The 23936-nt window shown below is 40.0% G+C and overlaps 1 protein-coding gene across 2 annotated transcripts in view; it reads left to right on the top strand.

Annotated features, from left to right (window-relative positions):
• Window positions 1-23936, top strand: part of fip1l1a (FIP1 like 1a (S. cerevisiae)) — a 99668-nt gene that overhangs the window by 39751 nt on the left and 35981 nt on the right. For both annotated transcript variants that reach the window (XM_060824210.1, XM_060824200.1), the window contains exons 9-12: window positions 165-270; window positions 10988-11153; window positions 15813-15839; window positions 16527-16578. In XM_060824210.1, coding sequence (XP_060680193.1) covers window positions 165-270; window positions 10988-11153; window positions 15813-15839; window positions 16527-16578 — 351 coding nt within the window. The remainder of the gene's footprint in view (window positions 1-164; window positions 271-10987; window positions 11154-15812; window positions 15840-16526; window positions 16579-23936) is intronic.

Here is a 23936-nt window from a genome sequence, read left to right as displayed (position 1 = left end):
TCTTATTGAATTTGTTATGAGCCTCAAATCAGGAGTTTATTTTCCCTGATCATATGTTTGGGGTAATTGTTTTGGATAAAATTTTAAGTTACCAGTATTTGATTGTGTAGGAAACAGCTAGGATATATTTGTTTCACTACTTTAAACCATAATCTGTTTTTCAGAAGGTTGTCTGGGTCCATAGAGGTAATTGGAGGTCAGTTAATTACCATTGCTCGTGTGGAGGGCCGACGTCGAGACAGGGGTGGAGCAGATGAAAATGCCATTCAGGTTTGTCAAGTAGTTTGCACATGTAATCCAGCAATCAAGCCACTTGAACTATTTTATAGTGTTAGTGAAACTTATTTCTGATGGTGGGGTGGAGGCCATGTTGAATTTCCATAATGCAATGGATGAAGCTGTTCAAAAATTTGCTATGTGAAAAGTTAAATTTGTAAAACGTTTCAACAAAATTGAATGTTGTTTTATTTGATTATTTTTGTTGTAAGTGGTAGATGCTGATGGTATTGTTGGTGATAACAAATAGGAAAGTTTGCAATTTGTTGCAAGTCTCTGGAATTGAGTTTAATGGACACATTTCTGTAGGTGTCCTGATTGTAATTTGATTCTTTAGTATACTTAACCTTGTAACTTCATGCAATAAGTTCTTAACAATTATACAAAGGAGTTTTAAAAATCTGCTGAAGTAGAGCAAGCAAGGAATCTATGTTTGATACTATTTGCTATCAAGTTGAAACTTGGAAGTATAGTTTTTGTATTGGGGTGGGGTAAATGAGATGAAGAGTGAGAAGAGGCAGGTTTTGGAGTAATTTGATGCAGAGTTTGGGCAGGGATTACTATTAAATCTTATCAAATTTAAGAAATACCGCAACTGCGACTCTGCTCAACACGTTAGTTCCAATTTCACAGCATTTGGAGGTGGGGGTCGGAGAATGCCATCGAATCCAACTAGTCTGTGCTGGTATTTATGCACCTTTTTATGAGCTTCCTTCCACCTTACTTTAGCTAACTCTATCAAGAGATCAAATCTGAATCTAGTTAAATACGATAGATGTAGTGGGTTACGGAAATTTTACAAGAAATAGCAACAGCAATAGACAATACCGTCCCTTGAGTCTGCTCTCCTAATCAGTGGATCTTGACTGGCTTTCTACATCAACTGCATGTGCCTATTCCATCTTATTATTGCTTAATTTTCCTTGTGTCCAAGAATCTTTTAGATTTTTTAAATGACTGAGCCTTGGTGGACAGTTCACAAGCCTCAGTAAACAATGTTCCTCCTGAACTCAGTCCTATCTGTGGATAGGAAAATGGAATTAATATTTTGAATCCAATGACGACTCCTCAGAGCTGGTAGTTCTGAGAGAATATAAGGATATTCTGCCCAGTGTTGATTCATAAAACAGTTCTCCTCCAAGGAATCAATATATTGATCCTTCATTGTACCTGGCAAAGGAAAGTATGTTCTTCCTTGGGTGCGAAAATTAAAACTATATGCAGTACTCCTTGTGTGATCTCAGCATTGACCAATTAGAGCAAGATTTCCTTGCCTTGTACTTCAGTTGTCTTATGATGGAAAGATAACTGGTATGTTGGCCTAATTGCTTAGGGATCTTCTGCTAATTCTGTGAAGTGCCCATATGGGTACCAAGCCTTTTATGCTAACATTTATTAGTCTCATCTTGTTGGAAAACAATTTGTTTTTCCCGTCCTCTTGCTAAAGTGAATAATTTAAAATTTCCACAGTATACTCCCTCTGCTGCCACTTGCTCAACTAGTTAACCAGTCCATATACCTTTGCAAGCTGCTTGAGTCTTCCCCACAACCTGCCATGATCTTTATTGAGTGGTGAAACAAGCTCAAGGGCTGAGTAATCTACTTCTGCTCCAGGTTTTGTGTGGTCAGGCTAATTGAGCTTTAGTTGTCACTTCTCCCATTTTGAAAATTGTGGGTTGCGTTTTCAAGATCTGTAATTGATATCAACTGTAGATTTGTACTTTACAACTTTCTTGGACTTAATGTGGAGATCTATCCTGTTGTTAGGATCCTTTCTTTCCCAAGGGGATTGCAGGAAATTACTAAACTCTGTCCCATCATAAAGTTCTGAGTCTAAAATGGTCCCAGGTAGTGTTCTGGAATTATATTTCAAGGAGCTGTCTCCACTGCATTCCATGAAACTTGTCTGTCAGCCTACTTTGTCAATTTGTCTTGTCTATGTTATAATTGAAGATTTAAGACCTCTAATTTCTTGTTACACTGACAAGCACTCATTGTTGCTCAAGGCACCCCAGCAGTGATTTTTGTTACTTCTTAGCTCTAAACAAATAGGTTCTATATCCTGATTTTCTGGGCTAAGGTCCTTTTTATTCACTACTGCGTTTTGCCTCCTGTTTTATTGCCAGGACTGCGCCACTTCCTTGTCCATTTGTCCACCTTTTCTAAAATTCATGTACTGTTGAATATTGAAATTCAAAGCTTTGTCACTATCCTACCGTATGACAGTAATTGCTAATAGATCAAATCCATTTATCTCCATTTATAGGAATATAGAAATTAGGAGGAGGCCATTTGCCCCCTGAGCTTCCTCCACCATTCAATAAGATTATGGCTTACCTTCAGCCTCAATGCTATTTTCCTGTGTTGAACGGATATCCCTTAAAGTTAATAACATCTAAAAATCTATCCATCTCAATCTTGAGCAGACTCACTGACTGAAACATCCTCTGAGATAGCAAACTCCAGAGATTCACGAATAACTTGAAGTGTAGAAATTCCTCCTTTCCTCAGTCCTAAATGCTCTACTAATAAGACTGTGTGATTTCCACCCTTCCACCCCTATTCTACACTGCACTGTCCTCACAGCTAGAGGTAATGTCCTATCTCCATCTACTCTGTTGGGGAAAAAAAAGTATGCTTCAGTGAGGTCATCACTAATTCTTAATGCTAGGGAATGTATGCCCTGTCCACATAATCTCTCCTCCTAGGATAGTCCATTATCCCAGGGGTTAGTCTGAGGTGAACTAAAAACCAAAAGAACTGCAGTTGTTGTAAGTCAAGCTAAAACAGAAGTTGATGGAAAAGCTCAGCAGGTCTAGCAGCTTCTGTGAAGAGAAATCAGAGTTAACACTTCAGGTCCAGTGACCCTTACTCAGAACTGCTGAGATTTTCCAACACCTCATGTTTTTATTTCTGCTTTACAGCATCTGCAGTTCTTTCAGTTTTTAATTAGTATCTAATTCCCTGCCATTTCCCTTGTAGGCATGCCCACCTTGAAGAAGTTCTGCTCCTCTCTCCAGAATTTCTGTTCCAATTTTCTTTTCTATTCCACCCAATTCTGAGGAAGGGTCACTGAACTTGAAACTTTAACTGTGATTTCTCTTCACAGATGCTGCCAGACCTGCTGAGCTTTTCCAGCAGCTTCTGTTTTCGTTAGTCTGAGACTTTTTTGCTCTCCTATTAGGCAATTATATCCTAGTTGGGGTAACAAAACCAAAACTGTACACAGTATCCCAGGTGCAGTCTCACCGAAGCCTAACAGTTACCTTTCTAATTGTTTGCTGTATTTGCATGTTTGTTTTCAGTGACTTATGAACAAGGACAATCCGGTCCCTTTTGGACGTCAAAACTTTGCAATCTGTCTTTATTTAAGAATTACCTTTCTTTTTTGAATTTCCTACCAAAATGAATAGCTTAACATTTTCCTGCATGATTCAAGTGTCATATTTTTGCCCACTTGCTTAGCTCGTCTAAATTCTCTTGAAGCCTCCTTGCATCCTTCTCACCACTTGCATTCCAACAGTTCCTATCAGCAAACTTGTAATTGCTATATTTTGTCTCACTAACCAAAACATTGATAGAGGATCAGAGAAATAGGAGTGAAAATAGACCAGTCAATCTATTGAGCCTGCCTGGCCATTGAAACAGATCATGGCTGATCATCTGCTGCTGTACCACTATTCCCCACTGTCTGTTAATGTCACTAGGTTCTAGAAATCTGTCGATCTCAATTTTGAACCTGTTCAATGACGGAACTTCCACAGCCCTCTGAGATAGAGAAGTCTAATAAGTCATTATGCTGTGAGTGAAGAACTCCACACTCGTCTGTTTTAGATGACTTGTCCCTTAATCTGAGACTCTGTCCTGGGATGTAGGCTTTTATCAGAGGAAAAAATGTAATCTTAGCTGACCTCTTGATTCTTTAAAACTTGAGGGAATATTGACCTAAATTCCTCAATCTTTCTTTATAAGACAATCCCAGGAATTAGCCTGATCCACCTCTGCTGCACTCCCTCTATGGCAAGTGTATCCCTTCTTTCATAAGAGACCAAAACTATGTGCAATATTCCAGATGCTGTATCATCAGGGCTCCATACAAAAACAGCAAAGCATTTTACTCGTGTACTGAAATTCCCTTGTGATGAATATCAAAGAACAATTTGCGTTCTTAATTGCTTGCTGCCCCTGCAGCTCATAGTATCTCATGAACAAGAACACCCAGAGAAGGGGCTCTTGTGGTGCAGTGGTAGAGTCACTTCTCCTGGACCAGGAGGGCCCAGTTTAAGTCCCTGGGTGTATAATAACATTGCTGAACAGGTTGATTAGAAAAATAGGTTAAATGAAAGGAAGGGCACCCAGGGATAGGGCTCTTGTGGTGCAGTATCAATGTCCCTACTTTGGAGCCAGGTGGCCTGGGTTCAAGTCTCAGCTGCTCCAGGGGTGTGTAATTACATGTCTGAATAGATTGATTAGGAAAAACAACACCTTGGGCCCTTTGGACATTTCAAACCCGTCTCTATCTAAGAAATACCAGTTTTCTTTCTCTCATAGTGTATAACCTTTCACTCATTCACATTTATGTTCCACCTGCCATGTTCTTGCCCATTCACTTAGACTGAATAAATTTCCTTGAAGCAGCCTTGCATTGTCCTCACAACTCTCATTTCCATCTAGTTTTGTGTCAACAACAATTTTGGAAATATTGCATTTTGATTCCCACATCAAAATCCACCCCCATTCCACCTGTTCCAATTTTGGTTACTAGGCTCCTGGTGTGGGACCTTTTGAAGAAGGCTTTATAAAAATCTGAAAACACCTCATCTTCCAATCTTGTTCTTATCTATCCAACAAGAAACATCCTCAATAAATTCCAACAGGTTTGACTACCATGATACCCCTTTCAGAAGGGGTGGCACGGTGGTTCAGTGGTTAGCAATGATGCTTCAAAGGGACAGAGACCCGGGTTCGATTCCAGTCTCCAGCAACTGTCTGTGTGGAGTTTGCACATTCTCCCTGTATCAGTGTGGGTTTCCTCCAGATATTCCAGTTTCCCCGCCACAATCCAAAGATGTGCAGGTTAGGTGAATTGGCCAGCTAAATTGCCCGTAGTGTTAGGTGCATTAGTCAGGGGTAAATATAGGATAATAGGGTAGGGGAATGGGTCTGGGTGGATTACTGTTTGGAGGGTCGGTGTGGACTTGTTGGGCCAAAGGGCCTATTTCCACGCTGTAGGGATTCTATAATAAAAAAAAATCAATGTTGACTCCACTCAGACCTGTTTTTTTTTCTCCCGTAAGTGTTCAGCTATCAACTCTTCCCTGCTTAAATAGCAGGGTTATGTTGCAATTTCTGAGCATTTTGTTTGAAGACTACAAATCCATCCATTATCTCGATGGTCACCTCCTTCAACACTCTGGAATGGTAGCAGGTTTCAGGAAATTTATCAGACCTCAATCTATTTAACTAAATAGCTACTAATCTCTTTCCCTTCCTCCTTATCTTAAGTTCATTTGTTCCCAAATACTTTTGAAAGATTTTCTAGCTTCCCCTATGAAAACAGTAAAGCTACTGCTTCCTGGACGTGGCAAGAGAAGTGTTGAGAATAAGAATAATTTGGGTGATTTAATCCTGTATGGCTGCAACCCCCTTCCTTCTCTCCTCCACACCGAATAAGGGCTGGGCAAGAAGTTCCATTGCAGATAGTTTTGACTTACCAGCAATTAAGGCCCTTAAGTTTTAGTTAACAACTACTCAACGGTTTTGATTCAATACCTCACCAATTATTCTTCTTCATGTAAGCTGAGAAAACTCCAGAAAGGGTAACCTGGGTGAACTGTGTACTGACTTTGTGAGGGCCACCAGTTGCCCAAATCTAGAATAATCTGGCACCTAAAATGCCTACTCAACTTAGTCGAAGAACAGGAAAATCGCACCTATGTAACTATTTAGAATCTCTGCCCTTCTGTTCTCATTTTTAAATTCTCCCTTCCCTTTCTGTAATGGGCTCACATTTGTCTTTGCTAATATTTTCCTTTTACCATAGCCATCTTAACTTCTTGATAGTTTCCTTTGCTGATCATTAATATCCTGGTTCAGAATAAAATATGTCACTTACAGGAATCCAAGGTTCTGAGGCATCTTGACAGTGGATGCAGAAAGATTGTTTTTGCTGTGAGAGTCCAGAACTAAGGGTTCAGCCATAAAGGATAGAGATGCGGAAAAATTTTTGTGGTGTCACCACGGGGAAGTGTGTGCCAATAATCATGACTGCTGTTCCACAAGCTGTCACAAAATGTATAAACTTTGTGCCATTCAATCATAAATTCTCCCTGATACAGTTTCTAAAAGCAATTATTCTGTCCAGTTCAAAAATAAGCAACTCTTGGTCTCTAATTGCAAAAAAACTTCCTAGCATTCTAGTTGTAGCAGACCAACTTACATTTCATTTTCTAATCCCAAACATGAAAATCTATGATCTTTCATAAAGGGTTGTGAGTCTTCAAAATCTCTTCCTCAAAAGGCTTTGGTGGCAGAATCTTTTGAACTTTTTACGGTAGAGGTATGTAGATTGTTGATTATCAAGTATAGGCAGGAGTGTTGAGTTGAAGTTAACATCAGCTCAGCCATGATCTTATTGAATTCACATAGGCTTAAAGAGTCAAATAACTTGCTACTCATCTGTATGTTCATATGTAAACTGATTGTGAAACTTCATTATGCTCAACTCTCTTCTTTTACAGGAAGGTTGTTAAGTTGTCCATTCTCATTACATAAGAGGTGTCACAATGGTGGCAAGGTGGCTCAGTGGTTAGCACTGCTGCCTCACAGTGCCAGGGATCCGGGTTCAATTCCCACCTCGGGCAACTGTCTGTGTGGAGTTTGCACATTGCCCCCGTGTCTGCGTGGGTTTCCTCTGGGTGATCCAGTTTCCACCCAAAGATGTGCAGGTTAGGTGAATTGGCCAAACTAAATTGCCCATAGTAGTAGGTACATTAGTCAGGGGTAAATATAGGGGAGGGGAATGGGTCTGGGTGGGTTACTATTTGGAGAGTCTATGTGGACTTGGGCCTGTATCCATACTGTAGGGAATCTAATTTAATCTAGTTATAATAGTAAATCTAAAATAACCCAATATCTCAATTCCTCTATGTACGGCTGCAGAAACCCATCTTGTACAAATGCTAACAATTCATCCTCCACAGAATTACTACTAATTAGATTCGCTCAGTCCATATGTAAATTGAAGTTGCCCATAATTACTGTATTACTCATCACAGCCAGAAGTGATCCCTGATAACCAGATGCTAGTCTTCAACAAATTTGATTCACTCCATGTGATATTGAGAAATAGCTGAAGGCACTGGATACTGTAACGGCTGTGGGTGCTGACAGCATTCTTGCAATAGTACTGAAGATTTCGATCCAGAGCTAGCAGGCCTCTCACAAGTTGTTCCAGTAAAGCTCTGACACTGACATCTACTTGACAATGTGATAAATTACCCAAATTAAAATATCCTGTGCACAGAAAAGGATAAACTCACCTAGCCAGTTACAGCCTATCCATGTACTCTCGATCATCCGCAAAGTGTTGAAAGGGGTCATTGACAATGCTATCATATGGCCACATATTAATTGTTTCTCGAAACATCCTAACCACTAGTTAAACTAGTCTGTAATACTGGGCCAATCCTTACAACCTTTCATGAACAGGAGCATGATGTTTGTCATCCTGTAGTCTGACACTTTCCCTGAATTTAGATAAGATTGAAAGTTTGGTGGTTTGTGCCCCCACAATTTCCTTGTAACAAGCACTACTACTTTATCAATTTTGAGCCTTTGTAGTAACAGAGCTTCCTCCTCTAATCATGGCTTGGGTAGCATATATCTCCTTGGTGAAGACAAATGCAAACTATTCCTTTAATACATTTGCCATGTTCCTTGCATCCATAAACTATTCCCTTTTTGTTCCTTCGTCAGTCTTACCCTTTTTGTTAATCTTCTGTAGATATTCCAATAGTACAAGACATTAGGAATCTCTATGTTAACAGCCACCATAGGTCCTGTTTATTTCTCAGATAAGTTTGCCATCTTCCCCACAGCCAGACCCAGTATTTGAGGAATCTAAAACTCCCCACTTCCAAATCACCTTTCCATCAATGCATTCACCTGTTTTTGTTGTCATTTGTACGTGGCATTGGGAGTAGTCTGGATATTACTGCTTTTGAGGTCCTGATTGATTTTTCTAAAATCAAATTTCTGACTGCATGAGTATATCCCCTACTTTATTGATTTGTGTACGTGTGGACATTGATCATCCACACATCATCTTCCAGAAGAATGACCTGCAGCCACTTTCTGACACCTTTTGACCCTGGCACCAGAGAGGCAACATATTATTCTAGTGCTATCTCTGTGGCCACATAAATGCCTGTTTCCCCAACCGAAGGATACTCTATCATTATTGCAATTCATTTCTTTGACCTCCCTTCCTGGCAGCCAGGCTACTCATTGTGTAACAAAAAAATGACTTTGACTACACTCCCTTAAGGGACCAGCACACTTACCAGGTTTGACTCGTGAAATCTGGACTTTAGGTTCCTGCAATTGTCTTGGATACTGCCTGCGAGCACAGTTGAGGTGGGAAACCTCACAACCTTTTAAAAAGTATTTGAAGTGTCGTGACATTCAAGGCTATGGGCCAACTGCTGATTTGTGTCGATTTGGAGTAGTCAGTGCAGACTCAGTGGGCCCAAGGACCTCTTCTGTATCTTCTGATGCTGTGATTTCCACATAATACAGGCTATGCATTCCGATTGACCAAGTTGCATACCATGTGTTAACTTTACTTCCTTCTTAACTTTATTCTGCTTTGGCTTATTTATACTATTTTATTTTATTGACCCTGACCTACCTTTACTCCTAGTAATGTGGTGTTCTAATTTACAGCTGTTAAAAGACAGTCCCTAATAATTTTTTGCCAACCAATGAACTTAATAAAGCAAAGACTGGAATGTTAAATTATCTCCTTCCCACCTTCACTAAAGTCCCCACTCAACACACTTCACTTCTTGCTGTAAATAGTATCTGAACCACATCTTTCATGCTGTGCACTGAATTCTAACTTTGAACAAAATGCCTAAATATACTCACTCCCTGGCTCACTCAGGCGAACACTGCCTCATATTGACCATGCATGTTTACAGCCACACCCGTTGGCTCCCCCTCATCTATTTTGCTAGTTACATCCCCCCAAAAAAATCAACAGTCAACTTAAATATTAAAATAACTCCACAGGGACTGGTATCCTGTCACCAAGCCACTCTTTATTTACATGTGGAAAGCCTTGGCACTGATCCAGTTCTTTCCACGGCCAATTCTCGGAGTGAGCAGCATTTCTGACATTCTCTTTTCTTTGTCTGTCCTCCAGGACTCCCTGATTGGGACTGTTAATCTTGTCCAATCAGGGTGTTAATATTTTGATGTCCGTCTGGCTGACTTCATTACAATCATTACAATATGATTGTTTTCATAAATCCACATTGATTCTACCCAATCCTACCATTATTTTCAAAGTGTCCGGTTATCACATCCTTTATAATAGATTTTTAGTATTTTCCCTGCTACTGATATCAAGCATAAAGTTCTTTAATTCCACTTTCATTCTCTCTCCTTTCCAAAATATGTTGCTATCTTCCAGTCTGTCAAAACTATTCACAATTCTATAGAATCCTCCTGGTGATCATCTTCTGTCTGTAGTCGCATCTTTCAACACTCCAAGGTGTAGATCATTAAGTTCAGGGGAATTTTCAATCTTTAATCCCATTATTTTCTCCAGTACTACTTTATTTTATTAATATTGGTTTCTTTCAATTCCTCATTCTTGCATACTCCATTGATTCCTAGTATTCCTGTGAGGTTGTTGTGTCTTCCTCTGAAGACAAAAATAAAGTATTACTTTAGATTCTCTGTTATTTCTTTTATTAAGTCACATGTTTCTGCCTGTAGTTGAAACAAATTTGTTCTTGCTAATCTCTTTCCTTTTTTAACATCCCATTAGAAACCTTTACTGTCAGTTTTGATTGCTCTTTGTAGTCAATTTCATGTTTTTTTTCTCTTAATAGTTTCTTGGCCTTTCTTTGCTAAATTGTAAAATACACCAATTCTGAGGCTTTCTACTTTATTGGTAACTTTAACAGCCTTTCCCTTTCAACAAATGTAATCATTATCTCATACCGGTAATTCATTCATGAATAATTTGTGGGTTTTAACTACTTGCCATTTTTCTCCCTGACAGTCATTAGGGATATTAACCTATTAAATTCTGTCCTTCTTGTGATTTTACTTCTAACCACATCATTCATTACCCTTATCAGTTTAATTTTTAATAAAATGCTAAAAATAGTATGGAGCTGACTGTGTTTTGTTGCTAAATTAAGTTGGTAATCAAGGCACTTCACAGCATTGCAGCATCAATATGGGAGCTTCAATTAAAACTCTTGTACTTTCAAAATAACAAGAGGTGTCAAAATTGAAGCATGGTTCACTGAACTCTTCAGTTCGATCCCTTCAGCTGGCCTTGATAACTAACCAACTAGCTTAGTCAAATTTGTTTAATCAAATAGTTGACAATAATACCAACAGCTTACTTCTGGGCTTACCATAACCCTGTTGCATCTAATTCTGAATTTCGTTGTTCTCTTTTCTCCAAAAGGTTCTTGGAGACCATCCAGCATCCGAATTTAATAACAATACCTCTTCAAAACGTCCTCCGTTTATACCTCCAGGAGCACCTCCACCTCATCTGACTGGGCCACCTCCTCCATTCTTGCCACCACCACCACCTGTCAATACTGGGCCTCCAATTCTTCATCCACCAGGTCAGAATTCAGCTGTTCTTTTTCACGTGGAAATAGGCATTTTTAGTTTAGTGTTTACTTTGTTTCTCTTCTGCATATAACTCTGAAGTCTGAACTTTTTGGATCTTAATTTTGCCATGAGTATTGTATGTGGGATTTAACCTCAGTATTAGTTTGAATCAAAAATAATTGTAATGCAACACTGGTGAGAGTCATTTTTAATGATTCAAGGCAAAGAAAGAAAAGTACTTTTGATGTAACCTGCTTGATCTCCCCATGCTGTTTGGTTAACATACTCCTGTAATTTTACTTACTTCCAATTCAGCTAGTCTCCGGTCCAAAATGGTCTTGATACTGGGCGGGAAAAAAATGACTGGGATTTCTAGCCCAGTTTCATGACAACCTGGTATCCAAAGAATATGAATGGGAGTGGGTGGTCAGAATTCTTCTTTTGTCTTTTATATGATTTCAGTATCTTGCTTTTAAAAAATATTGAATAATATAATTCCAAAACAAAAGGAATAAGTTAAAAACCATTTTGCATCACTATGACATGCCAACTAATTTTATATGGAAAGCACTTTGCACCCTCTTTTTACTTATTTTCTCCTTCAAGAAAAGGTTCATAATTTGACAATGTTTGTTGATAATTGTTGTACTCAATAAGAACAAATGTATGGTGCTATGCAGACTTCATGAACTCTCTACAATTTTTTTGCCAGTATTTTTAGCACATTGTTTTTGATTGTAGATTTTCTTGAACTTCAACCAAAAGAGCAGTAGAGAATGTGATTTTTATGATTGCACATGTACTGTTTATTGACCTAAGACAAGAAATAGGTTATTTCCTTTTTTATAACCTTGGAAACATAAAAGGTAGGAAGAATGCTAAGATTGCATTTTTCAAAGGAAAAAGTGCACCTTAATTTAATGCACCCTATATTTAGTCAAGCTTAAGAACCTGACGCTCCAAATTGGCATCTGTCGTTAAGTTGTGTAGATTTGGCTTATGCCTAGTTGTATTTTAATTGTGCTCTTTCCAACGCTTCATCTTCAAAGCAGTTTCTAAAATAGAACTTACAATCTGTTGGGTTCAATGAAAAAGACTGCTGTTACCTATGAATAGTATTCCCATGCCAAAATCTTTAAATCACTACAAATATAAAACATCCTGTGGAACACTCTTTGAAATCTATATTAAATACAGCACCACTTAATCAAACTTTTTATTTTATTAACTTTTATAGTTTGTCCCAGTTTTAGCAAGTATTTTAATGTACTTGTTTTGATTTCATGTATATTTTACAATTTTTCAAGAAAGAATTGTATTTTTCAACCATATTGGATTGTTTTATTATGTTGTACTGTTCTGTTTGCTGTTGTGTAAGTTGAATTTCTGTAGCTTTGCAAGTAGTGTCCCTTTCCCTAAATTCTCTATTACAAGCTTTCAACTTCAAAACCATCAGGAGTGGATATTTCTGCAAGTTTATTGCATTATATGGATTCTGTTGAGTAAATCCATCCCAGTTTGGGTTGCAACATTTCTACAACGACTTGTTGCCGATGTTTGTCTTTTATCTCTGTAATGCTTAGTCTGGTTGAGGATTGCGGGTGCAGAGCACATCAGTACTGAATGTCTTTGAAAATGTTATGCCCTCTTAATTCACCAAATTGTAAAATCCAATTAGTCTGTGTTTACTGAATAAATTAATAAGAATAAGTCCATGAAAGAAGTTCATTTTCACAGTCATGGAACTTATGCCAACTTAATTTGGATGCATAGTACAATATTCTGAACTTCAGCTATAGAAGAATATGTGCACTTATTTTACTTGTCCAATCTTCCATTGAAGCATTGGCCCATTTTCAAAGTACTCAGGAAAGCCTGTGTCAGTTGAGGTTTTGGGGAATTGAGCATGCATGGGGACTTTTCCCCCCTTAGTTCTTCACTCAATATTGGTTTTAAGTGCATGCTGCTCAGTTAAAGTGAAAGATAACACATGCTAGTTGGCCATAAAAATCAGTTTTGATTGGCTGCGTTGAAAGAGGTTATTGAAGCAATTTTAATTTGTTTCAAGACTTTTTAAAAAAAAATGTTGCTTATTAACACAAATGCCAACCTGGAAATTGCATTAAGTGTATCCAGACAGGAAAAAAAAATGTATCTTAGTGAGCTCAAAGTTAGTCTCCTTCACATCTCAAGCTAAAGCTTTCTCAACCATGAAACAGAATGCACTGTGCCGCCGTACAATTATGTTTTTCACTACTATTTTAACTGATTTTTTTCTTTGTAAGAAATTAATTAAATTCAAGATTTCAGTAACTAATAATCTGCTTCATTTCTGAATCTGAGAAAAGGTCAAGTAAATAGTTTTGAGAGTGTAGCCCTTTAATAAAAGTTTTTGTACCTGCTGCTACAGTATGAAAGATGTACATCTGGCACCCTTTGAAAGAAATAATAAATTGTTCGCAGATGGCTGGCCTCTGATGCTGAACATTTGAAACTGATTGCAATTTCATATTTCAAACAGTATTTTAGTTCCATTGATCCATAAAGGTTAAGTTTTGAATAGTGACACAAGCTGCTTTGGAAAAGCACGTATGTTTGTGTTGCTTGTGGTATTTCTTTCTTTTATTTTTATTTTTAAACATTTGTGATGTTGAGTTTCAGAATAACTGTAGCTAGTCCATGTATTTACAGTACGTTGTTAAAGGAAGAGCATGTCAATGTCTTGTTATTCATATTTTGTGTGTACGTCTACCTTCTGCCTCAACTTTTCTGCCCTTGAGGAGTTGTACAGTGAACACCAGGCAATCATCCACTACTTGCCTAAGTGACATCTGTAATGTCAACTGAGGTGGTGATATTGGCTAGCTGTCTAACGATGGCAAGAAACGTCAGAGCTTCAGTAACAGTAGGCTTCCTACTAATATGCAGAGTGGCATTCTGGTTCCAAAAGGAACAATAACTTGGGACCGACTCTTACTAACCATTTTGCATGTGGTTATTGAGGTCTGTTTAAAAAAAAACTTCCGAGTGGTCTTAGGTAGGTGACTGTACTCCGGCATCTGGCAGAAAGAGGTTAACATCTCCACTAAGGAACCCTTTTGCACATCAGGTCCTCCCCACCTGCAGCTGTTTCCTACAGTCCTCCCCCGATAAGACCTCATGTTTACCTGGTTCTGGACCATCAGGACCCTTTTGGCCTTGCTAGGACGACAGAATTGCTGGACAGTTAGGCTGACCAGCAGCTCCTTGAGGAAGGACTACATCCCAAGTGAGGTGCAGAAGTTCCATCTCCAGCCTATTATTGCTCTTCACATATTATCACTGAAGTATTTTCCACCAACTCTTCAGATGGCAGGCAGAAATTATAAACATAGTGGTAGTAATCCAGAGGCCCGGACTAATGCTGTGGGGATCTGAATCCTCCTGCATCAACTCGAGGATTTAAATTCAAATAATTAATGAAAATAAATCTGGAATAAAACACTAGTCTCATTAATATGGTCATAAAACTGCCAGATTGCCATGGTGATCTCTGTGGTTCACTGATGTCTTTTGGGGTACCAAACCTGCAACCATCATCAGTCTGGTCTACAATTGACTCCATATGCACAGTAATGTGGTTGACCCCTAGGCGCCCTCTGAAACGGCTGAGCAATCTATCTGCTACCATTCTCTATAGTGCTTTGACAGAACTACAGATTTATTCATCAGAAACTGTGGAAAAGGTGGCTCAGTACCACCACCTTTGGGATAATTAAGGCTGAGCGATAAGTGCCAGTGATACTTGCATCGCAAAAGCTATTTTTAAGGAAAGGTATGTGAGCGCTTGGCTCAGTGTCTTGCTCTTCTTCCACCTCGCACCCACCACCTCTTTCTCGCCCACCCCCACCTCCCTTTCTCGCCCACCCCCACCTCTCTTTCTCTTCCACCCCCACCTCCCGCTCTCTCTTCCACCCCCACCTCCCGCTCTCTCTTCCACCCCCACCTCTCGCGCTCTCTTCCACCCCCACCTCTCGCTCAGCCCCCCACAAATCTAGATATCTTGAGTGTGAGGGCCCCAAAACCACGGAGCATCAGTTCAGGTTAAGTGGTTCAGATGAGATTCGAGGAGATTTTTTTCATACCCGAAAGGTGGTGGGGAACTGGAACTCACTGTCTGAAAGAGTTTGTTTCTCTATCCGTAACACCTTTTTTTTTGGATGTGCACTTGAAGTGCCTAAACCTACATGGCTGCAGACCAAGATGTTGCAAAGTAGAGTAGCTACTTGCCAGTAGCCTGGTCATAATGTGCCAAGTGACCTCTTTACACACTGTGAATTTCTAACATTTATTAGGCATTCCCAAAGTGTGGCACAGATTAAAAACAGAGCAATGCCTCCTCTGCACTCTCCAACAATTTGATCTTGGATGAGAGCTTGCTGTTACCATTTAAAGCTCAATCCACATTGATGACTGAGTTAGTTTACCAATGCTTGACATTTTAAATGTGTTTTTTGTTTTCGTGCCCATTGAGTTTAGTTGAAGATGATCTTGGTCTCATCAGTTCAGACTGGATATGAAAGAACAAGAAATCCAATTTGCCACCTGCACCCAGCTTTTAGATGTACTGTACAAAATAAAACCTAATGATGTGCTTTATGGAGTTACTAACTTAATATATTTCTTTCTAGGAATGCCTTTAACGACACCACCACCAGGTATGCTTCATATTACTACAAATAGTAGTTTTATGGTTAAGTTTGTGTATAAAAGGAGAATATAGAATATAAAGGTATCCATGCCAACTGTAATTATATTTACACCATTTTGTGTTGGCATGGAAACTTCAGTGAAACAATTGGGCTTTAATTCAGTGCATTATTCCATGTCAGTATTTGACAAATGGTTCTGATTAGAACTGAGATGAGGAATTTCATCAGCCAGAGGGTGGTGAATCTGTGGAGCTCATTGGTGCAGAGGGCTGTCGAAGCCAAGTCATTGAGTGAATTTAAGACAGACCGATTCTTGATTAGTAAGGGGATCAGGGGTTACTGGGAGAAAGCAGGAGATTGGGGTTAAGGAACAAATCAGCCATGATCAAAAGGTAGAGCAGACATGATGGGCTAAATGGCCTAATTCTGTTCCGAAGTTTAATTGTTTTATGGTCTAATTTCGAGCAATAGTTATGACTGTGAAAATAAAGCCAATGGAAAACCGTCAGTACAAGTCCAATATTTCTTTATTCAAGGATACTACTAAAATCATGGAATATTGAAAATCCAAAGCTTTTTTGCCATTTAGTAGGCAATGGTACATTTGTGGAGCTGGTGTTATAACTTGCTTGTAAATTGGAATGCTTAAGAATATACTTAAGAATTTACTTAAGAATTAAATGTTTGTTTCAGGCTTCCTGCCTCCACCTGGAGCTCCACCACCTTCACTTGTGCCATTAGAAAGGTAACATTATAAAACTATAATGTTGAGCATATTTAAGTACCATCTTGCTTTGCACATACATTTTATGTATAATTGACTGCTTTTTTTCTGCTTTTGAGTCCTGTCTCCCATGTTCCTGATGAAGGGCTCTGGCCCGAAACGTCGAATTTCCTGTTCCTTGGATGCTGCCTAACCTGCTGTGCTTTAACCAGCAACAAATTTTCAGCTCTGTCTCCCATGTTACCAATTTTGTAATACCTAGGAACTATTTGCTCAGTTTATTGCTTCAAAATCTTCATCTATCCTTATGAGGTTGTTTACAACCCTGTTTATATTTTGCATCATTTACAAATGGATATGAGGGGGAAAAAAACAGTCACTCTTGGAGGTCACCAATGTTTATACTCTTACAGTCTGAAAGATACATTCATTGGTCACAGCTTCATAACTGTCCTGTTACCTGGGCCTGTTAAGATTTCAAAAGCAAATCTTCAAGTAGCAAAGGGCAGAGCTAAAGTGTAAAATGAATACTTTGCATGTCCTCAGAAATGAAATGGATTATATGCTGAAAGAGGAGTGTGATAGATTGTCACATAGGTAGAAATTCATACAGAAAGTGTGTTAAAGTTAGTGACATAAAAGGAAATTAGTAAGTAGTTTGGTCTAGAGGAATGGATTCGAGGTTGCTGAAAGAAATAATTGAAAAAGCAGAAGCAACAGTCGCAGACTTTTCATCTACATTGGATATTGAAACAGTGTGACAGAGCTACTTTCATTTTAAAAAAGGCTATAATACTTGCATCATTTTCCATGATCTGTGACCATTAGTGGAAAGCTAATTTTCAAATATGAATATTTTGCTTGGCCACACAGAGTGCAAAGGTCAAATTGATGAGTGTAAAATAGACTTCAGTATAAAATAATCAAATGAAGAAACCAAGTCCCTATGCATGAACTTATCTCCACTTGTTTCTTCTGAGTAGACTATGAGGCAAAACAACATGATCGTGGCTGGGTTTGCATCGCAAGTTTATTTTAGATTTTTTGTCAGAGTTAATTTGGCTTTTATTCTACCCCCACCTCCTAGTGAATTACAACTCATTATGACTAGAGTTATTGAGGTCTTGGTCAAGAAAAAGCAGCATGTGATATGTATAGGTAGCTGGGCTCGACTGAATTCCTTGCGGAATATAGAGGGCGTCAGAGTACACTTGAGAGAGAAATCAGAATGGCTAAAAGGGGGCATGAGATAGTTTTATCATATAAGGTAAAGGAGAATCCAAAGAAATTATATAAATACATGAAGGGCAAAAGAGTAACTAGTGAGAGAATAGGGCCTCTTAAATATCAATAAAGTCTTCTATGTGCAAAACCACAAGAAATGGGCAAGATCCTAAATGAATCTTTCTCATCAGTCATCACCATCAAGAAAGGCATGGATGTTTGGGAGCTTGGGGAGATAAATAATAATGTCTTGAAGAAGAAGTGCTAGAAGTCTTAAAATGCATTTTAAGGTCACTAAATGCTCTGGACCTGATGAAGTATATCCCAGGACTTTGTGGGAGGCTAGCAGAGATATTGGTATCATTGACAGCCATGGGTGAAGTGTCGGAAGATTGGACAGTGGCTTATGTTGTGCCACTGTATAAGAAATGTTGCAGAAAAGAAATGTCTGCAAACTACAGATTGGTGAGCCTAACATCTGTGGTGGGTAAGTTGTTAGAGGGCATTCTAAGAGCCAGATCTCCAGTCATTTGGAGGCAAGGATATATTTGGGACAATCACTTTGGCTTTTTGGGAAATCGTATCTCACAAATTTGATTGAGTTTTTTAAAAGGGTGACTAAAAAAGTAGAAGGCATTGTTGTCTCCGTGGACTTTAGCAAGGCCTTTGACAAGCTACAGCATGGTGGGTTGTTGAGTAAGGTTAAATCTCTCGGGTTCCAGGGAGAACTAGCCATTTGGTTTGACAGTGGAAGGTCAAGGGTGGTGGTACAGGATTGTTTTTCAACCTGAAGGCCTATCACCAGCGGTGTGCCACAGGGATCGGTGCTGAACCCACTGTTATTCTTCATTTATGCAAGTAATTTGGATGAGAACTTAGGAGGTATGCTTAGTAACCAAGATTGGTGGAATAGTGGACAGTGAAGATGATTATCTGGGAATGCAGTGAGATCTTAGTCAACTGGCCCAGTGGGTTGAGGAATGGGAGATGGAGTTTAATTTAGATAAATTGCATTTTGGTGGTCTTACACAGTCTCTGAAGAGTGTTAAAGAACAAAGAGATTTGCAGGGTACAGGTTCATAGCTCCTTGAATGCGGAGTCATAAACAGACAGAATGGTGAAGAAGGCTTTCCGCATGCTTGCTTTCACCAGTCAGAGTATTAACTATAGGAGTTGGAGCATCTTGTTGCTGCTGTACTAGATGTTGCTGAGGCCACATTTTGGAGTGCTGTGTGCAGTTGTGGTCACCCTATTATAGAAAGGATATTATGAAAATAGAAAGATGCAGAAAAGATTTACGAGAATGCAACTTGGACTGGAAGGTTTGAGTTATAAAAAGAGGCTGGATAGGGTGAGACTTTTTTCCCTGGAGCATAGCAGACTGAGGGGTGACCTTTTAGAGATCTATAAAATCATGAGAGGTGTAGATAAGCTAGAAAGCCAACAACTTTTTCCCATGGTCAGGGAGACTAAAACTGGAGGAAATAGGTTTAAGGTGAGAAGAGAGAGATACAAAAGGGTTGGTTGGGGGTGGGGGCAATTTTTTCACACACAGGATGGTGAATGTCTGGAACAGCTACCAGAGGTAATGGAGGCTAGTACAGTTTTGTCATTTTAAGGAATATTTGGACAGGTACATGGATGGATATGGCCTAAATACAGACTAATGGGACTAGTTTAATTGTGAAAACTGGGAAGCCTGAACAAGTTGGGCCAAACGGCCTGTTTTCATGCTGTAAAGCTCTGAGACTCTGTGGCTGGAGGGTTGCAAATGTTAAATTGCTGTTCAACATGTTTGAGGGAGATAGACACTAGCCATGAGGAACTTATTGAAAACCATCACATGGGATGATCGATTTGCACACGCATCCATATAGTCCATACTACAGATATCCAGTTTCTGGTTGCTTATCATTTTATTCTCTACACCCTATCAATCTCTGAAATGGTATAATGAAGTTCAAAGGAAGCTTGAGGAACAGCACTTCATTCTTCAATTAGGTACTTCATGGCTTACAGAGATTTAGACTCAAGACTTCATTTAACAGTTACAGACCATGATCTTTGCTCCTGTATTTTTTTAGCTAGCATTTATTGATGTCACTTTCAACTCCTCTAATTTCTTTTTTCCTTGCATTACCCCTTCAGTCATTTAGTGTCATCTTCATATCTACTGCAAAGTGTGGCTTTTGTATTTTTTTCCATTCCATACTCTCACTTGCTGATTCTCATTTTGCTTTACATCTCTTTGATCTCTAAATTATTCCAGATTTCATTGCATTCAAACTTCACCATGGCAGGATCTGAACCTGATGTCCTCAGAACACTAGCCTAGGTTTGAAATTATACATTGGCCTCCTCATGGTTAACATTATTTATAAGCTTAGTATTATCTTCAGATTGTGATAAAAGGTATAGGTTGTGAATTTCTATCAAGAAGAACATGGTCTGAACATCTGAGGAACTTCATTACAAATCCTCCTACATTTTAAAAAAATATATAAGTACTCTTTGTCTCCTGTTACACTCAAATCTGTTGTGTGGCACGTTTATTAAATGCTTCATTGGGGCAGTGGTGGCATAGTGCTAATGTTACTGGATTAATAGTCTAGCAATAGTACCACCAGACCATTGCCTTCCCATTGTTTTGAAAAATACCCACCTGTATCACTAATATCCTTTTAGGAAAGGAAACCGCTTTCCTTAGCTGCAGAGAGGGGAGTGGAGGGGGGGGGGGAGGTGGGGCTGCAGAGAGCTGGGGAGAAGGTAGAAAAGAGTACAATAGGTGAATGGGGATGTGGATGTAGGTGATAGGTCAGAGGGGAGGGTGGAGCAGATAGGTGGGAGGGGAGATTGGCAGGTAGGACAGGTCATGAGGACCGTGCTGAGCTGGAATGTTGTAACTGGGGTAAGGTGGGGGAGGGGAAATGAGGAAACTGGTGAAGTCTACATTGATGCCCTGGGGTTGAAGTGTTCCAAGGCGGAAGATGAGGCGTTCTTCCTCCAGTCGTCAGGTTGTGAGGGAGCAGTGGTGGAGGAGGCCCAGGATCTGCTTTTACTCAGCAGAATGGGAGGGGGAGTTGAAATGTTGGGCCACAGGGCGGTGTGGTTGATTGGTGCAGGTGTCCCAGAGATGTTCCCTAAAGCGCTCTGCCAGGAGGCGTCCAGTCTCTCCAATGTAGAGGAGACCGCATCGGGAGCAACAGATACAAAAAATGACATTTTGGATGTGCAGGTGAAACTTTGATGGATGTAAAAGGCTCCTTTGGGGCCTTGGATGGTGGTGAGGGAGGAGGTGTGGGCGCAGGTTTTGCAATTCCTGCGGTGGCAGGGGAACGTGCTAGGAAGGAAGGGAGGGTGGGTTGTTGGGGGCGTGGACCTGACCAGATAGTATGGAGGGAATGGTCTTTGCGGAAATGGGAAAGGGGTGGGGAGGGAAGTATATCCCTGATGGTGGAGCCCGTTTGGCGGTGGCGGAAATGTTGGCGGACAGTGTGGTTTATGCGAAGGTTGGTAGGGTGGAAAGTGAGGATCGGGGGGGTTCTGTCCTTGTTACGTTTGGAGGGGTGGGATTTGAAGGCAGAGGTGCGGGATGTGGATGAGATGCGTTGGAGGGCATCTTCAACCACGTGAGAATGGAAATTGCGATCTCTAAAGAAGGAGGCCATCTGGTAGGTTGTGCCTCACAAACCTTATTGAGTTCTTTGAGAAGGTGACCAAACAGGTAGATGAGTATAAACCGTTTGATGTGGTGTATATGGATTTCAGCAAGGCGTTTGATAAGGTTTGTACAAAACGCATAAGAGTGGGATATTTGGCTTACTAAAAGAAGACAGAGGGTGGTGGTTGATGGGAAATGTTCATCCTGGAGTCCGGTTACCAGTGGAGTACCGCAAGGGTCAGTGTTGGGTCCACTGCTGTTCATCATTTTTATAAACGACCTGGATGAGGGCGTAGAAGGGTGGGTTAGTAAATTTGCAGACGACACGAAGATCAGTGGACTTGTGGATAGTGACGAAGGATGTTGTAGGTTACAGAGAGACATCGATAAGCTGCAGAGCTGGGCTGAGAGGTGGCAAATGGAGTTTAATGTGGACAAGTGTGAGGTGATTCACTTTGGTCGGAGGAACTGGAATGCAAAGTACAGGGCTAATGGTAAGATTCTTAGTAGTGTAGATGAGCAAAGAGATCTCTGTATCCAGGTACACAGATCCTTGAAAGTTGCCACCCAGGTTGACAGGGTTGTTAAGAAGGTATACAGTGTTTTAGCTTTTATTAATAGAGGGATCGAGTTCCGGAACCATGAGATTATGCCACAGCTGTACAAAAATCTGGTGCGGCCGCACTTGGAGTATTGTGTACCGTTCTAGTCACCGCATTATAAGAAGGATGTGGAAGCTTTGGAAAGGGTGCAGTGGAGATTTACTAGGATGTTGCCTGGTATAGAGGGAAGGTCTTACGAGGAAAGGCTGAAGGACTTGAGGTGGTTTTCGTTCGAGAGAAGAAGGTTGAGAGAAACATACAAGATAACCAGAGGGTTAGATAGGGTGGACAGGGAGAGCCTTTTTCCAAGTATGGTGACCGTGAGCACGAGGGGGCATAGGTTTAAATTGAGGGGAGATAGGTATAAGACAGTTGTCCGAGGTAGTTTCTTTACTCAGAGAGTAGTAAGGGTACGGAATGCTTTGCCTGCAACAGTAGTAGATTCCCCATGTTTAAGTACACTTAAGTCGCCATTGGACACGCATATGGACGTACATGGAATAGCGTAGGTTAGATGGGCTTCAGATTGGTATGACAGGTCAGCGCAACATCGAGGGCCGAAGGGCCTGTACTGCGTTTAATGTTCTATGTAAAACTATCTAATGGTATGTTTTGTGGTGGAACTGGTCCTCCTGGGAGCAGATAAGACAGAGGAATTGGGAATAGGGGATGGCATTTTTGCAAGAGGTAGGGTGGGAAGAGGTGTAATCCAGGTAGCTGTGGGAGTCGGTGGGTTTGTAAAAAAAAATGTCAGTGTCAAGTCGTTTGTCATTAATGGAGGTGGAGAGGTCCAGGAAGGGGAGGGAGGTATCGGAGATGGTCCAGGTGAATTTAAGGTCGGGGTAAATGTGTTGGTGAAGTTGATGAACTGCTCAACCGCCTTGCGGGATAACGAGGTGGCGCCAATGCAGTCATCAATGTAGCGGAGGAAGAGGTGGGGAGTGGTGCCGGTGTAACAACGGAAGATGGACTGTTCTACGTAGCCAACAAAGAGACAGGCTGTCAGCTGCCTTCTGGTCAATTACTGGTAGGCAGTAAATACTGGTCCAGCCAGCCATGTATGTTTATGTTTAAAAAGAGTTTAATTGGTCTTTGCATCATTTTTTGAAGATAAATATTCTTGGTTTGTCTTGGTCCAGCTGGACTGTAATCACTACCTCCCAAATGTTCTCCCCTGATATCCCTTCGCTTGCTCATTTCTGTTTCCTAAAGCTAACTTCAAGAGTGTAGCTTACGTAGTACTGTCTTTTAACAAGAAAGTTAATGCCACATCATATTCCCTTGTGGTTAGTCACAGCTGCAGCTCAGCAACTTTATTTATCATGCTCTGTGCTTACGTATCTGCATTATAAATCTAACAAACATTATGGCTCTCTCAACCCTTTGTGCACTTTTTATCTCCTTGCTCGTGCCACCCCACTTCAATGTTCATTTGAAATCTCCACAATTTTCTTTTGTTCCATTTGATGTCTGATGATCAAATCTCTTTCTTCCTCACCCATTAAACATACACTGACTTGGTTCCTTAATAATAGCGTGAAAACCTACACTGTCCTACTCAACTCTACACCCAAATGCTACTAAAAACTGACATCATTCATTAATTCAGATGGACAATCTTATTTTTCCCATCAGAAATGCTCACTGAAGCTAAATTCCACATTCTAAGAGTCTATTGCACTAATTTCTCACTCAAGATTATTAATAATTACAGAAGTGCAAATTGTCTTTAAACTTTATTTTATTTACATTATGTGACACAGACTTGCAGTTGTATCTTTCTCTTCAGGACTACAGGCCATTCTTTATGATTTACAGTCAATTAACTACTTTTGAAATGTTTTCTTTGTTATAGTGTCAGAAAAACAGCAGCCATGTTTCACACAGCAAGT

This window comes from Hemiscyllium ocellatum, chromosome 1 (assembly GCF_020745735.1).
Source record: "Hemiscyllium ocellatum isolate sHemOce1 chromosome 1, sHemOce1.pat.X.cur, whole genome shotgun sequence".
Taxonomy (NCBI): Eukaryota; Metazoa; Chordata; class Chondrichthyes; order Orectolobiformes; family Hemiscylliidae; genus Hemiscyllium; species Hemiscyllium ocellatum.
This window is presented reverse-complemented; position numbering and strand designations above follow the sequence as displayed.